This window comes from Eptatretus burgeri, chromosome 10 (genome assembly GCF_056783735.1).
Source record: "Eptatretus burgeri isolate ZD-2024b chromosome 10, Ebu_testis_v1, whole genome shotgun sequence".
In the NCBI taxonomy this organism is placed as follows: domain Eukaryota; kingdom Metazoa; phylum Chordata; class Myxini; order Myxiniformes; family Myxinidae; genus Eptatretus; species Eptatretus burgeri.
The window spans coordinates 29,141,851-29,156,021 of record NC_140970.1 but is presented as its reverse complement, the minus strand read 5'-3'; the positions used below and the strand labels follow the sequence as shown (position 1 = coordinate 29,156,021).

The 14,171-nt window shown below is 45.3% G+C and overlaps 1 protein-coding gene across 10 annotated transcripts in view; it reads right to left on the bottom strand.

Annotated features, from left to right (window-relative positions):
* Positions 1-14,171, bottom strand: part of LOC147018191 (splicing regulator ARVCF-like) — a 163,196-nt gene that overhangs the window by 97,938 nt on the left and 51,087 nt on the right. For all 10 annotated transcript variants that reach the window (XM_085897640.1, XM_085897650.1, XM_085897645.1 and 7 more), the window contains 4 exons: positions 6,555-6,728; positions 4,927-5,231; positions 794-977; positions 588-665 (listed from right to left, as the gene is read on the bottom strand). In XM_085897640.1, the coding sequence (XP_085753766.1) occupies positions 588-665; positions 794-977; positions 4,927-5,231; positions 6,555-6,662 (675 nt within the window). In that variant the 5' untranslated portion in view covers positions 6,663-6,728. The remainder of the gene's footprint in view (positions 1-587; positions 666-793; positions 978-4,926; positions 5,232-6,554; positions 6,729-14,171) is intronic.

Genomic DNA, 14,171 nt, shown 5'->3' with positions numbered 1-14,171 from the left:
CTTCGTTTCTTGACAACAGTAACTGCCTTCTTGTCAATCATCCAGCCAAATACATCTCCAACTTACAAGTTCAAAATGCACCTGCCCATCTGATAACTCTTACCACAAAACACAGCCGCCATATCACCCCTGCATGAAAAATCTACACTGGCTCCCAAAAGTTCATTTTGTCAAAGAAGTGAAAACAAGATACCTTGCACCAATTCACTTTTAAGTGCTTGAATTATATGGCACCTTCTTATGTTATTGTTCTCTTCACTCCCAACTCTCCAGTAAGATCCATCGGGAAATTGAATAAATGGCGATTAACACCAGCATCTGCACAAACAAAAATACCCAACTCGCCCAACTATTAATAAATTATACACCGTCTGCTTGTGGTGACGCATCCTTTTAAACATGATTTCCAGCCAGTGACACCGAATGGCCCAGTGGAAAGGAAATGACATCCAGATTCGAAGTAAAATCAAGGACACATTACTCCTGATAAGAATGAACTTGCAGACACTCAAAATCATCGTGAAAATGAAAATTCGATTTTGTTGAAGCAGAACAATCAAGTTCAAAGCTCACATTGGCGACTTTACCTTGAAGCAGATGTGTTGTAGGTAGGCTGCTGCATTGGCCTTTACAGGATCAAGGTAATGTTTCAACATCGACACAACCTGCAAACCACAAAATATCAACGTTAGACATGGATACACATGAAGACAGATATGGATGGAAACACACACGGGCAGATAGGTGAACGTAAACATTTGGGTGAAGCCGAACTCAGATACAACAATCCAACCTCACGAAGGTCCGGCTCTCTCCAGTTCTGTGGTACTTTTCTCAAGCTATCCATGGAGGGTGCCCGAGGCCCAAGTCGGTCCATGCTTGCCACACTGCCTCGTTCTGCCTGTGCCAAAGGCGCATGCGCCAAACGTACTGCTCGCTCCCCGAGAATCGCCTCTTCCATCGGGTCGGCATTCGGCCTACGGCGACAAATGCAGGCAAGACAAAATGTGGAAGAGTGCCATGAACACAAAGTTAACCCTGGGGGGTAAAGCGATGTAGAATTGACAGTAAGAGTAAGAGGGAATTTATGGGATCCATCCAGGCTGCGACGCTTTGAGTTAACCATTTTTCTGTTCTATCTTTTATTTCAAACAAACAAAAACCACCAACGATGCTCGTGGGCTTTTCCCGCTACATTTCCCCGCGCTTGGTGTGAGGGAAGGGGGAAGGGCAGCTCGCCGCCGATTGGTGGATGAACCGCTTGAGGCGGTCGGGGTGAGGGAACGCCCCTTTTCGAGAACCTTCTCGAAGGAGGGATGAGCCGAAAACGGGGCGGAGCGAAGGGCGGAGCCCCGCGCTATAAAGGACGGACACAGGCGGGACGCGTTCTCTCTTCTCTCTCTTCTCTCTCTTCTCTCTCTTCTCTCGTCTGCAGGAGTGGTTGTTGTTGTCGTTGGTGGTTCGTTCGTCCACGAGTTCTTCAGAAACTTTTCCTACGAGTCCAGCTGGAGAGAGTCGAGTCGGTGCATCCTCGTCCTGGGCCTTGTCGCCGTCTACATCGGGAGAAGGCGAGCCTTCTGCCAGGTGCCAGAACGATCATCCCGCGGTCCCAAGACTGCGTCGGCGGGACGGAGCATCCACCATTCTCCCCTTCGAGCCAGAGTGTCAACAATTTCCCCTCCCCATAATCAGAGCTGAGATAGTGCCGGAAGCCCCGTCCGTGGCGTGGAGCGGCTACACGTGCCGGCGCAAGGTGCGAGTCGCAGACCACATCGGGGGAGGCTCGGATTCGAGGTCAAGGACGCGACGCTGGACGACGCGTGCAGGGAAGTCGCAACTTTCTCTTTTCCTTTGGGTTCATGTAAATGACTGTGGGTGGCGCCTGTCCTTGAAGTAAAACTGGTTAAGTGTTGCCATGTGTCGGGTTTAGTCGGGACATCTCTTTTGCCTGTGATTGTGTATATGTGCCATTTCTTGACTTGCTTTTGCTTTATTGTACATGATGATTGTGACTGTATACGTGCCTTCCGTGCTGGTCTGCGTGTGCAATTAAACGTGCTTGTGTGAACTTGTTCCCCGTTTCGCTGCGTCCTTTCCTCTGTTTCAATTTCCATCTTGCATCACGTAAGGGGTTCGTAGTGGGTTCAACATCCCGGTAATTAATCTGAACCGTCAAGGCCGACGATAACAGCGCTCGGTTATTACTGTAGCACGGAACGGACCGCTTAAGCGGTTCGTGTCCGGAGTCGGCCTGTGGCGTGGTACGATCGCCCGGTAGACCACTCGCGCAGGTACTTAGGATGGTCGAATTTGGCGAGCAACCCTATCCTGCGCGGGTGGGCAATTGGCACGATCGTGCTGAGGTTAAACCCCCCACCCGTGACTAGCTCACGGCGTTGTTCCGAGAGGGTCACGACTGAATTGTCCGTTCTGGTAGGCGAGGCGGCCGCCATTCAAGTCGAGCAGCCGATTGCACGCCGGCGGGCGCGAATTCGCAACAATATATATATATATATATATATATATATATATATATATATATATATATATATATATATATATATATATATATATATATATATATATATATATATATATATATATATATATATATATATATATATATATATATATATATATATATACACACACACACACACACACACACACACACACACACACACACACACACACACACACACGTGATGTTATGTTGAACGACCATCAGCGAAACGACAGGTTCGATGCTAGTTCATCAGAAAGGAGGCGATTACGAGGGGATTTGGTTAAGATGTTTCGATGGATAATGAAGGGTCCAGACAAAATGAGTGCAGAATAATTTTTCACCAAAATAGACAATTATAGTAAAAAGTAATAAAGAAGGGAAAAGGCCCTTCTTCTGAGCTGTCCATGGTGTGGGAGGTGTGATTTGGAACGTCCTTCGGCCGTGATTGGTTGGACGTCTGCTTCAATGATTGGTCCATTGTGCGGCAGAGAAGAACCCTCCTGGTCCGATTGGTTAAAACCCTTAGGGCCCCCAGCCCCCCTGTGAACAGCGATTGGTTGGCATCGCGGTGGGGCGGAGATTTACTGCAGGGCGAGGGTCGGGGATAAATGCACTTGTTGACACTGGATCCTTCCTCTGCACTGATCTCTTCTGTTTCTATTGGTGCTCTTGCTGCTGGGTCAATTGTACAGCATCTTTTACCTTCTTGTGGTGTCGTGAGTAGCATTCCCTGCCAACAGGTTAAATTCAGCAAATCACTGTTCGGTTATCTTGGGGTAAGTACCCCACATGTGCATTGTCATCAGGTGGTTCAGCTGATGCTCGCAAAACACAAGATGCGGAATTAAAATTCATCTGACAAAAAAATTAATTTGGCAAACATGGAGTGGAAAAAAAAATTTTGACATTAAATAAGCATATAAAGGCTTAAGTACACTGATTACACTAAATTGATGTAGTGTGCTAAATGACAGTCATGATGGCCAAATGACCTGCTCCTGGGTCAAAGTTCCCTTCAAACATACTGTATGTTCCATGGGTTTTCTGATGGTTTCACACACCTAATGTGATCCCAATCTGTGCATAAGCGCATGATACATGAACATTTTGCTTTTCACAGTGCAATTGAGTCGTTCAACCTGAACGTTGATATTGTGTGTGCAATAATAAGTTAATCTGAAAAACAAAATCAGAAATTAATTGAATGTACAAATAGAAAAATCAAAACAAAGCAAAAGACTAGAAAGCATCTGAAAATGCAAAGCTCGTCCACGTCTGCTTTGTATTCAGACTTCTTCTTCTCCCGGATGCTAAACATGACGAAAGCAGCTAAAAACGAGAAGAGCACAATGTACAGCGCATATTTCCAACAGGCTGATAGGACGGATCTGGATTCGGAACTGAACCAAAATTTAATCAGCTTGTTCTTGTTACCTAACACACTCATCCACCAAGTTTTGTCATAGCTCACCCACAACTTTTTGAGACATCATGCCATAATCGCTCAATGGTGAAGAATCACTTTGAATATTAAAAAAAAAAATTCTCGTATCCGGATTCAGATCTTCACCAAAATCGGATCGACTCATTCTGGTCACACAACCAACCTGTCCAGCAATTTTCGCCCGAATCCGTCCACAACTTATTGAGATATCATGCTGTATATAGATTTTTGGCCATATCTCTCAATGGTGAAGAATCACTTTAGAAATTCTAATATCCGGATCTGTAACAGGACCTTCACCAAAATCTAATCAATTCGTCCTTATCACACACCCAACTCAGTCCACAACTTTGAGATATTCCGCACACAAACAACCAGACAGGGGTGAAAATATTACCTCTGTCCATCACAGAGGGTGGAGGTAAAAATACAAAAAGATTGACGATTTTAGGTGACCTTGACCTTTTGACCTCAAAAGAAAAAGGCTTCCATGACCCAATATGCAAACCCTGCTCAAACTTTGTCAATCGTATGGAAATTGATGATTTTGTGACCTTGACAAAACAGGTTCCACTCAATGAATTGTGTCAGAATTGGGTCAGTGACATTGATATGACTGATATTTTATGCAACTTTGATCTTTTGATCTTTAAAAAAAACAAAAAAACAATCGGCATCTTGCTTTTGAATGAACCAATTCAGTGACCCAATATGAAAATTCTTAAAATTTCAAGTCAATCAGAAGAAAACTGACAATTTTACATGACAATGACCTTTGTCCTTTTGCCAAAATCATGAATTTGTCTTCTCCACATTCTCATAATAAAGTTTGTTGAAAATTTGATGACAAAAGCTCAAATGGTAAAAAGGGTTATGGCACGGACCAGGACGCATGCATGCACGCGCACACACACAACCCCATCTCCCACTGCGTGGAGGATGGGCTCATAAATCAGGAAGAACAAAACCTGCTCACCTCCATCCTCTGCCAGCATCAATCCCTCGTCTTAGCATTGCCAGTCTAGGTTCAGGCACATATCGGTCGTCGTCTCCCCCGTAGCTTCTCTGATCATCCTCCAAACCGTACGGCTCTGCTAGGAAGTGTTCAGGGTGCGAGCGAAGTTCACTGGCACTGCCTCCTCCAGGTGCACCCCCTTGTTTGCCCGACCCCAAAAGCATCTCCAGGGAGCGATGGTGGGAGGCCCCAGATTTCAAGGGTAGGGCACTTCGGTCAATTGATCGGTAATCATCAGTGACTGCAGGATGGTAAGCATATAGTCCCTGTGGAACATTTGGTTATAGGTTAGAGGTTCTTGATGTAAAGGTGGAGAGAGACAGAAAATGAGTGGTGGGCAGATGGCAATAATTATATGGCCTTGGGAATCAGAAAATAAGCCATCATTGAAGAGCCTGAGGTAAAGAGAGCAATAATTGAAAAGACTGTCGACAGGGATCGGCTTGTTTGGTTTCTCCTATCGGAGAACTTATCAGAATGCATTCTGGGGTTCAAATCTCATTTTCTGCATTGATTTGTCTTGCGTGCCCTTGTTGTATTGGCTGACTTCTGGCACATGGGGAGCTGCCTATCCATGCCTCAAAACAAACACAGAGTCCATCAGTACTGTACTTGGTTGTACTTGATGTGAGTACTGGAAACACTCAGTAAAACTACAAAAGGAGAGGGGCACGAGGAGTGGGAGGGAGGAAGGGAGAAAAAGAAAGGAGGAAGGTGAAAGTGAGATAGAGAGATAGAGCGGAGAGTAGTGAGAGGGGGAGCGGCCAGCGAGAGAGAGAGGGGGAGCGGCCAGCGAGAGAGAGAGGGGGAGCGGCCAGCGAGAGAGAGAGGGGGAGCGGCCAGCGAGAGAGAGAGGGGGAGCGGCCAGCGAGAGAGAGAGGGGGAGCGGCCAGCGAGAGAGAGGGGGAGCGGCCAGCGAGAGAGAGGGGGAGCGGCCAGCGAGAGAGAGGGGGAGCGGCCAGCGAGAGAGAGGGGGAGCGGCCAGCGAGAGAGAGGGGAGCGGCCAGCGAGAGAGGGGGAGCGGCCAGCGAGAGAGAGAGGGGGAGCGGCCAGCGAGAGAGAGGGGAGCGGCCAGCGAGAGAGAGGGGAGCGGCCAGCGAGAGAGAGGGGGAGCGGCCAGCGAGAGAGGGGGAGCGGCCAGCGAGAGAGGGGGGAGCGGCCAGCAAGAGGGGGGAGCGAGAGAGAGGGGGAGTGGCCAGCGAGAGAGAGCGGGAGCGAGAGAGAGGGAGAGTGGCCAGCGAGAGAGAGGGGTAGCGGGGAGCGAGAGAGAGGGGGAGCAAGAGAGAGGGGGAGGGAGAGAGAAGGGGGAGCGAGAGAGAGGGGGAGTGGCCAGCGAGAGAGAGGGGTAGCGGGGAGCGAGAGAGAGGGAGAGCGGGGAGCGAGAGAGAGGGAGAGCGGGGAGCAAGAGAGAGGGGGAGCGAGAGAGAAGGGGGAGCGAGAGAGAAGGGGGAGCGAGAGAGAAGGGGGGAGAGGAGTGTGAACGTGTGCCGGGGAGGAGGTGAATGTGTGCTGGGGAGGGAGCGAGAGTACGTTGGGAAAGAGTAAAGGAGGGTGAGTGTTTGAAGGATAGAGAAAGAACGTCACTTCACCTTTGGACCAATGGTATGTGCATAGACTCCATAAGGGCTCCCGTCTCTATGTTCGCTCAAGTACGCATTGTCGTAGTTGGTGGGACGAAACTGATCCTCCATTTGCATTTTTAACAAAGGAATCAAGTTTCTTCAGCCGTTGTTGTTGAAGTCTGTTTCAATGAGTTTCCCAATCTGCAAAAAAAAAAAGTATGGAGCCATGATGAATATGGAGGAAATGTGGATCTAATACCTGGGCAAGGTTGGTCTTTCTATATCCATCTTTCAGTCGATCCCACACACATCCCAAACTCTATCTTTCCTTTTATCTCGCTGCAATCAAATCAACCTTGCTTACGAAGGCACCTGAAAACATCCATTTCATTTTTTTTTACAAAGTCTGATACAAGTGGGACTAGACAAAGGGGAGGGGGGGTGCAGGGGGTTGATTTTGAGAAAGAGGGAGAAAGAGATATGTTGTATGACGTGACTGTCCAGTCGGTTTCATCCTGTGCGCACCCCGTGGACTAGATCCATTGAAACATGCTCACCGCCGACCTCTCACCCATTTGTAACCTGCTGGAGTTCACGATACAAACTACTTGCTCGAGATAAGTTACCACATCGAGAGTCATGAGATACCTTGTAGCTGCATTGTTAGAAGTGACGTTTGTACTTATTTAATTTGGGGATTCTTAGGAAAGTCATTAAGTGTTGCATTTAATTTATATTATTGTGCTGAAGGTAGTCAGTGAGGATTAATTAATATTCCTTATAAAGTTACCCTTCTGTCTCCTGACATATTGGTTTCACTCTTTAAACAATAGGAAGGGCTCATCAGTGTCTATTTATTTTCCACTGTGACAACATCCGGGTTACCGGTGCACTCGCTGCAGTGCCCTGAGGTCACCACGTAACACTACAGAGAAAAAGAGATATGTAGAAAGAGAGACAGTGATAGAACTTTGAAGTCCTTCGATTACAAAAATATATTTGAAAAGTCTGTAGACATGTATGTTACATGCACAGATTTACAATGCAAAACACAAGAGAAAGAAAGAAAAGAAAAGAAAAAAAAAAAACAAAAAAAAACAGGAATCGAGAGCGAGAGCGAGAAAAAAAAAAGACCATCAAGAAGAAAATTATACATTACATTGGTGCTGAGTGTTTGGGGCTCTCACTCTCTCGCCACGGACAGGCACTTGAAGCAATTGATGAGCACTGCAACCCTCCGGTGACAGTGGTTCAAGCAAGACGGTGCTACCCCACATACAACAAATTAAACAATTGCCTTTCTGCGTCAAAAATTCGGACGAGTTCTCAGTTTGCGTATGGAAAACGAATGGTCTCCACACAGCCCTGACCTCAATCCGTTGGATTTTTATTTCTTCTGGGGAGCTTGTGCGGATAACGTCTACAAGGAACACCCCAGATCTGAACCTGATCTGAAGGCAGCAGAACATCATTGAAAACGTTGCAATTCGTGTGAATGTATGTTGTGTGTGTGCTCACATCCAACACCTCAACTATAAGCACATTAACGCGTTAATGCACAACGAGTTTCATTTCTCCATGATTTGGTTTTCATTTTCTGAGTATTTTTTTGTTTCATTACCTCTGCCACCGAAGGTGAAGGAGGTTATGGTTACTCCCCTTTCTGGCTGTCTGTTTATTTGTTTGGCTGTTTGTTTGTTTGTTTGTTTGTTTGTTTGTGCACAGGATATCTCAAAAAGTTGCGGATGGATCCGGATAAAATTTTATTGACAGGTTGGGTGTGTGACAAGGAAGAATTGATTCGATTGTGGTGAACATCCGAATCCGGATCTGGATACGAGAATTATTTAATTTTAAAGTGATTATTCATTATTGAGAGAGAGCCAAAAACGATATGGTAGTGTGTAGCATGATATTTCAATAATGTCATGTGCCCGATATGTTCTCGTGGATCAGGCATTACGTAGCGGAGGTATGCGCTCCACCGAGTGCCCCTCCAGTTACTCAATGTTTTGGTTGATGAAGTTTTGAAGTGGTTCACCTTTTAATACGTGCACTGGAAAAGGGCGCAATGGCGGAGGGACGGAGGCAAGGGGATAGGATACACAGTAAGGGGGGGGGGGGGGTTTATACTCGAACCCCACGACAAATACACAGATACAGCTTCTTAAAATGAACACATTGAATGAAAATAGACAAATATTTAAAAAAAAACAATAATAAATGTACAGAGACATGACAGAAGTAAATAGACAATGTAAATTTATTCATTTCATCTGTATAGCGCAGTTTTACTCAGCGATTTGGACCAATATTCGACTATTTATTTGCAGAAACGAGTTCCTGGGTCTTGCACGACAATTAACTATGCCTCAAACCCAGGGAGCACACAAACTTTCCGATTTTCAAAGAGGACACGATTTTTCTTTTTCATTTTCAAAGATTTTCAAAGACACGAATTGCTTGAGAATTGGAAAGTGGAGTCAGCCAGCATCAGATTGCTCAGAACCTTGGCATTACGCTTTTTAGGGTCAATCGGGTGATTTCGCAACTCAGCAGCGAAGGCAAGGAATCCACAGCTTCCCGTTCTGGTCGATCTGGGGTCTTCGATCAGAAAGGGGTCTTCGAGCTGCCAAGCGGTCCATTGAGAACTCCCCAACTCCCCGTTGCAAGGCAGCAGATGTTGCAGAGGAGGTCTAAGTTTGCTCAAGATCTACCATGCGGTACCTTCATCAACTGGGCTACTATGGGATTGCAGCTCGGAGAAAACCTCTTCTTAGACCAACCAACATCCAAAGGAGAAAGAAGTGGGCTGACGAGATGACCACCAGACACTTGGAGTTTTGGCAAACTGTCATTTTTTTTCAGGTGAGTCCCGATTTATTCAATTTTCTGACAGTGGACGCGTCTGGTCTGGACATTTCTCAGTCAAGAGTTCTCTTTGAACCAATTGCATCCAAATGTCAAACATGGTGGTTTTTCAGTGATGGTGTGGGGAGCAATCTGGAGCACTGGTCAGTCAAGGTTTGTGGAGTGTGCTGGCAACATCAACACGACACAAATTTCTATCCTTGAGGATGGACGTCTACCTGTCTTCTCCACAGGTCAGATGGTCAAAAACAACACTGCGCTTATGGAAGATGGAGCTCCATGCCACACTGCAAAATAAGACCAAAGAATGGCAGGACAGAAATGGGATCAAGCGAATTCTATGGCCAAGTCAGTCTCTTGAGATGAATCCCATTGAACACCTCTGGGCCATATTGGATCGAGCTGTGTGGAAAAAGCCCAGGAAACCAGCATCATGGGCAGAATTGCTAAACCTTTTGCGTGAAGCCTGGGCAGAAATCCCAGAAGAGAAAATTTTGAAACTCGTTAGTTCGATGTCTGAGAGGGTAAAAGCAGTGAAATCTGTAAATGGCAAGTCTCCCAAATAAGAGTGTGTGCATTAAAATAGATGAAATGTACTTCAAATGTTCAATAAATAAATTCATTAAAAATCTCTCTGTAATAATTATAAATACATGAAGTAAATTAAACTCCAAGTCGAGGCACCTCTTCACACGGACTTAAATACAAAGGGGCAAACGAAAGAAAAGAAAATCCCTCCGATTATTCTTGCACTTAGCTTGGCCCAGAGCTGTTGAACTTGGAATTGAGGCGCTTCCATTTGCACATGCAGACGTGCGCAAAATGGCGCCAAGTTGCTTCTCTCGTAGTGGGACAAACATACACCAGGCAATCCACGAGCGGAACTCAACACCCAGGCTCAGAGACTCGGTGCAGCTGCTCTATGCGTCAATCGTCCTCACCGACCCACTATTTGACATGCACAAGGCTCTGGATCCGTTCCTCATGACCCATCCAAGAGCCAAAGGCCAGCGTTTTGCTTCACCGCATGAATCAATTGGCCTCAGCACGAATAGAAGAATCTTGCTGTCTTCTTCATGAATCAAAGGAAAGCCAGCTGTAAAACCCCGTTCTTACAGGCCATCTCCTAACCACGTTCGTTCTCAACCGTGTGCATCCCTAACTCTGCACTCAACCCCGATTCACTTCGTACGTGCGCTCCCAACCCCTTGCGAAAAAAAAAAATGCGCAACCAACCCTTCTTCTTCGACATCACGCCGAACCACCGTTTCCTCCTCCGGAGTGTGGTTTGCTCGTACGAAACCCGGGAAGGCGGGGTCTCCACCCGCTAGGCATGCCTGGCTCGCCTCCGACGTCACGCCCATCAATCCTCCGCTTCTGGGGCGTGGCCTGCTCAAACGAAACCCAGGAAAGCGGGGCTTCTGCCCGCTTGTCACGTTTGCTTGTTTCTTATGGTTATGGTTATAAAGACAAAGGGAAAAGTCACAGGGGGGAAATTACATACTTGGGGAACTTATTCTTATTCCCCAGCTAATTAACACTGCACCACCCCCATGTTGTGACACATAACACTTAAGCTCACAGTTTCCCCACTTAATTACATTAAGATGTCTCCTATACGTCCACTGAGCAATCAACTCCACACAATGCTAAATTGCCTATTAAATTCTTCCATTATCCAAGGGAGTAAAAATAAGTTCCCCATTACAGGATTGCCCTCTGTGATTTTCCCTATGTTTTTATATTTCAAGGCAGGCAATAAATGTGGAAAACACGCCCCTGAAACCACAACAAACGGTCAGAAAGCCCCGCCTTCCCAGGTTTGGTGCGGGCAGGCCACACCCCGGGAGACAGAGGAAAAAAAAGAAGGAGCACACAGGAGAGGCGGAGTTGGTGGATCTGAAGAGAGAGATCGGTGTGATCAAGGTCGAGGGCAGGCAGGCTTGCGCACGAGTGGATTGTGGAAGGTTTCCATCTGGATAGAACGGGAGATCGGAAAAGAGCGCACACACGAGGTCGGTATGAGGAACGCACGAGGCAGGTGGCACCTTTGGAAAGAGGAAGGCCGGCACATTTTGAGCCTTCGTGTGGAAAGCTGCTTGTGGATTGCCTGGCCTTCGTCTGCCCTGCCACGAGAGAAGTGATGGCGTCATTTGCATGCGTGTGCACATGCTGGTGGAAGCGATCCCCATTCCAAGTTCGACAACGAACAACTCTGGGCCAAGCGGAGTTCCAGTAAACTTTAAAAAAGGGGGAGGGGTTCTTTTCATTTTGTGTCACCCTTTGTCTGCATTTGCGTTTGTGTGAGGCCTCGACAGTCGGATTTATTTATTTATTATTATTACCTGTTGAATATCTTTGTAGATATTTGTTTAAGTTCATTAAATGTGTTTATTTTGAAGAAATTGAATTCGTCCATTTGGAGTGGGGTTCGACGATAAACCCCCTGGACATCCGTTCCATTCTCCATGCTCTTCTGCCCATCCGCCATGCCCTTCGAGCACGTGTTAAAATCTCCGACGATTAACGTGTCCGCCACCACTTAATAAGGAACCGCTTGGCGGTCCGGTACCACAATTTGGGTCGGGGGAGGGGGGTTAACTTGGGCCGGCCATCCCCACAACTATATATATCGATATATAATTTTTGTTTTTTTTTCAGATGAAAAACATTTCACAGATTGCAAAACAAAATACTTTGGCATTTATAGCATGGTTGGTGTGAAATGAATAACCAATAATGACAAGTCAATGCAATATATATATATATATATATATATATAATATATATATATATATATATATATATATATATATATATATATATATATATGTATATGCATGTGCCTGGTGTGTTGGCGCAGTGGTTAGGGCAGTGGCTTGGGATCCAAAAGGTCCTGAGTTCAAGCCCCGTTGGGCCACTGAATTAATACACCAGGGGGTTGACTCAGCCTGTCATCCTTCCGAGGTCAGCGAAATGAGTACCAGTATACTGGGCCGGTGTATACCCCGGTTAAAATAGGTGTACCATATCCCTGTGTCGTAAGAGGCGACCAGGGTTGCGTCAGGAAGGGCATCCAGCGTAAAACATGTGCCAAATCACTATGCGGATCATACGTATGATCCGCTATGGCGACCCCTAACGGGAGCAGCCGAAAGAAGATGAAGATATACATATATATATATATATATATATATATATATATATATATATATATATATATATATATATATATATATATATATATATATATATATATATATATATATATATATATATATATATATATATATATATATATATATATATATATATATATATATATATATATATATATATATATATGTATATATATATATGTATATATGTATATATATATATGTATATATGTATATGTATATGTATAGCCTGGTGTTGGCGCAGTGGTAAGGGCAGCGGCTTGGGATCCAAGAGGTCCTGAGTTCAAGCCCCATTGAGCCACTGAATTAATACACCAGGGGGTTGACTCAGCCTGTCATCCTTCTGAGGTCGGCAAAATGAGTACCAGTATACTGGGCCGGTGTATACCCCGGTTAAAAAATAGGTGTACCATATCCCTGTGTCGTAAGAGGCGACCAGGGTTGCGTCAGGAAGGGCATCCGGCGTAAAAAAAAAACATATGCCAAATCACTATGCGGATCATACGGATGATCCGCTGTGGCGACCCCTAACGGGAGCAGCCGAAAGAAGAAGAAGAAGATATATATATATATATATAAATATATATAATTTTCATATTTTTGTAAGCAAGTCAAAACATACGCTGCTGTGACAGAGGGTAGAAGACAACACACTGACAGTGAGGCAACACGTGGCTGCAGCAAAGTGATGAACGAACAGGAGCTTGAGAGAGAGGGGAAGAAAAGAAAGAAAAGAGCAGCCCACAAGGAAAAGGGGAGGGTTAATGAGGGTATAAAAGATCACGGGTCGGGGTGGAGATTGTGTGCATCTTTTAGGAAACAGCCATAGATTGTAATTCATCACATGGTGACTATCAAGGGCACCCGGGCCACCTGATATTCAAGGCGCCTCTGCTCCCTTCCCCTACCCCATGCAAGCAAAACAACAAAATCTCTCGCACAGTTGCTCACGCACTGCCTTCGCCAAGACGTCACAAAAAGATTCCTCTCAAGGCAAGTTTGAACCAGGATATCCTGTGTAACAATGCCTTTGAGGTGGCAGGCTCAAGATAGCACTTTCTACAGGAATCAAACCAAACTGCAATGCAAGTCATTTGCAACATACTGCTGGTTTTCAAAAGCACACAGATAGAACTTGAAGAAAGAAAAATCCGGTTAAGCTAAAACAGGTGAGTAAGTCACCCAAAAGACAGCTGGCTGGAGTTAACATTCCAATCGGTCCTTCACATACAAACCCTCAAACATAATCCGCAGAGCAAAGGCCAGAAAACATGTCATGACCTCAAGTCCAGATGCAGATGCAACGCTAGATCTCTCACAGCGAAACATTACTTCCACTTCACTCTCCACCATGATGGAGACCAATTACTCAAATTATATACATTATTTAATGCTCTTCACTTCAGAGGAAATCCCAAAGTGCTTTATAAAAATAAGAAAGGGTAAGAAGAGAAACATTCCACCAAGATAAATCAAATAATATGCAAGAGGGTGGGATTTTAAGATATAATATAAACAATAATTAATGTGACTGGATTATAAAGAGACCTCTCTGAGACTTCCACAGTTAAACTATCAGAATAATCATCGATCA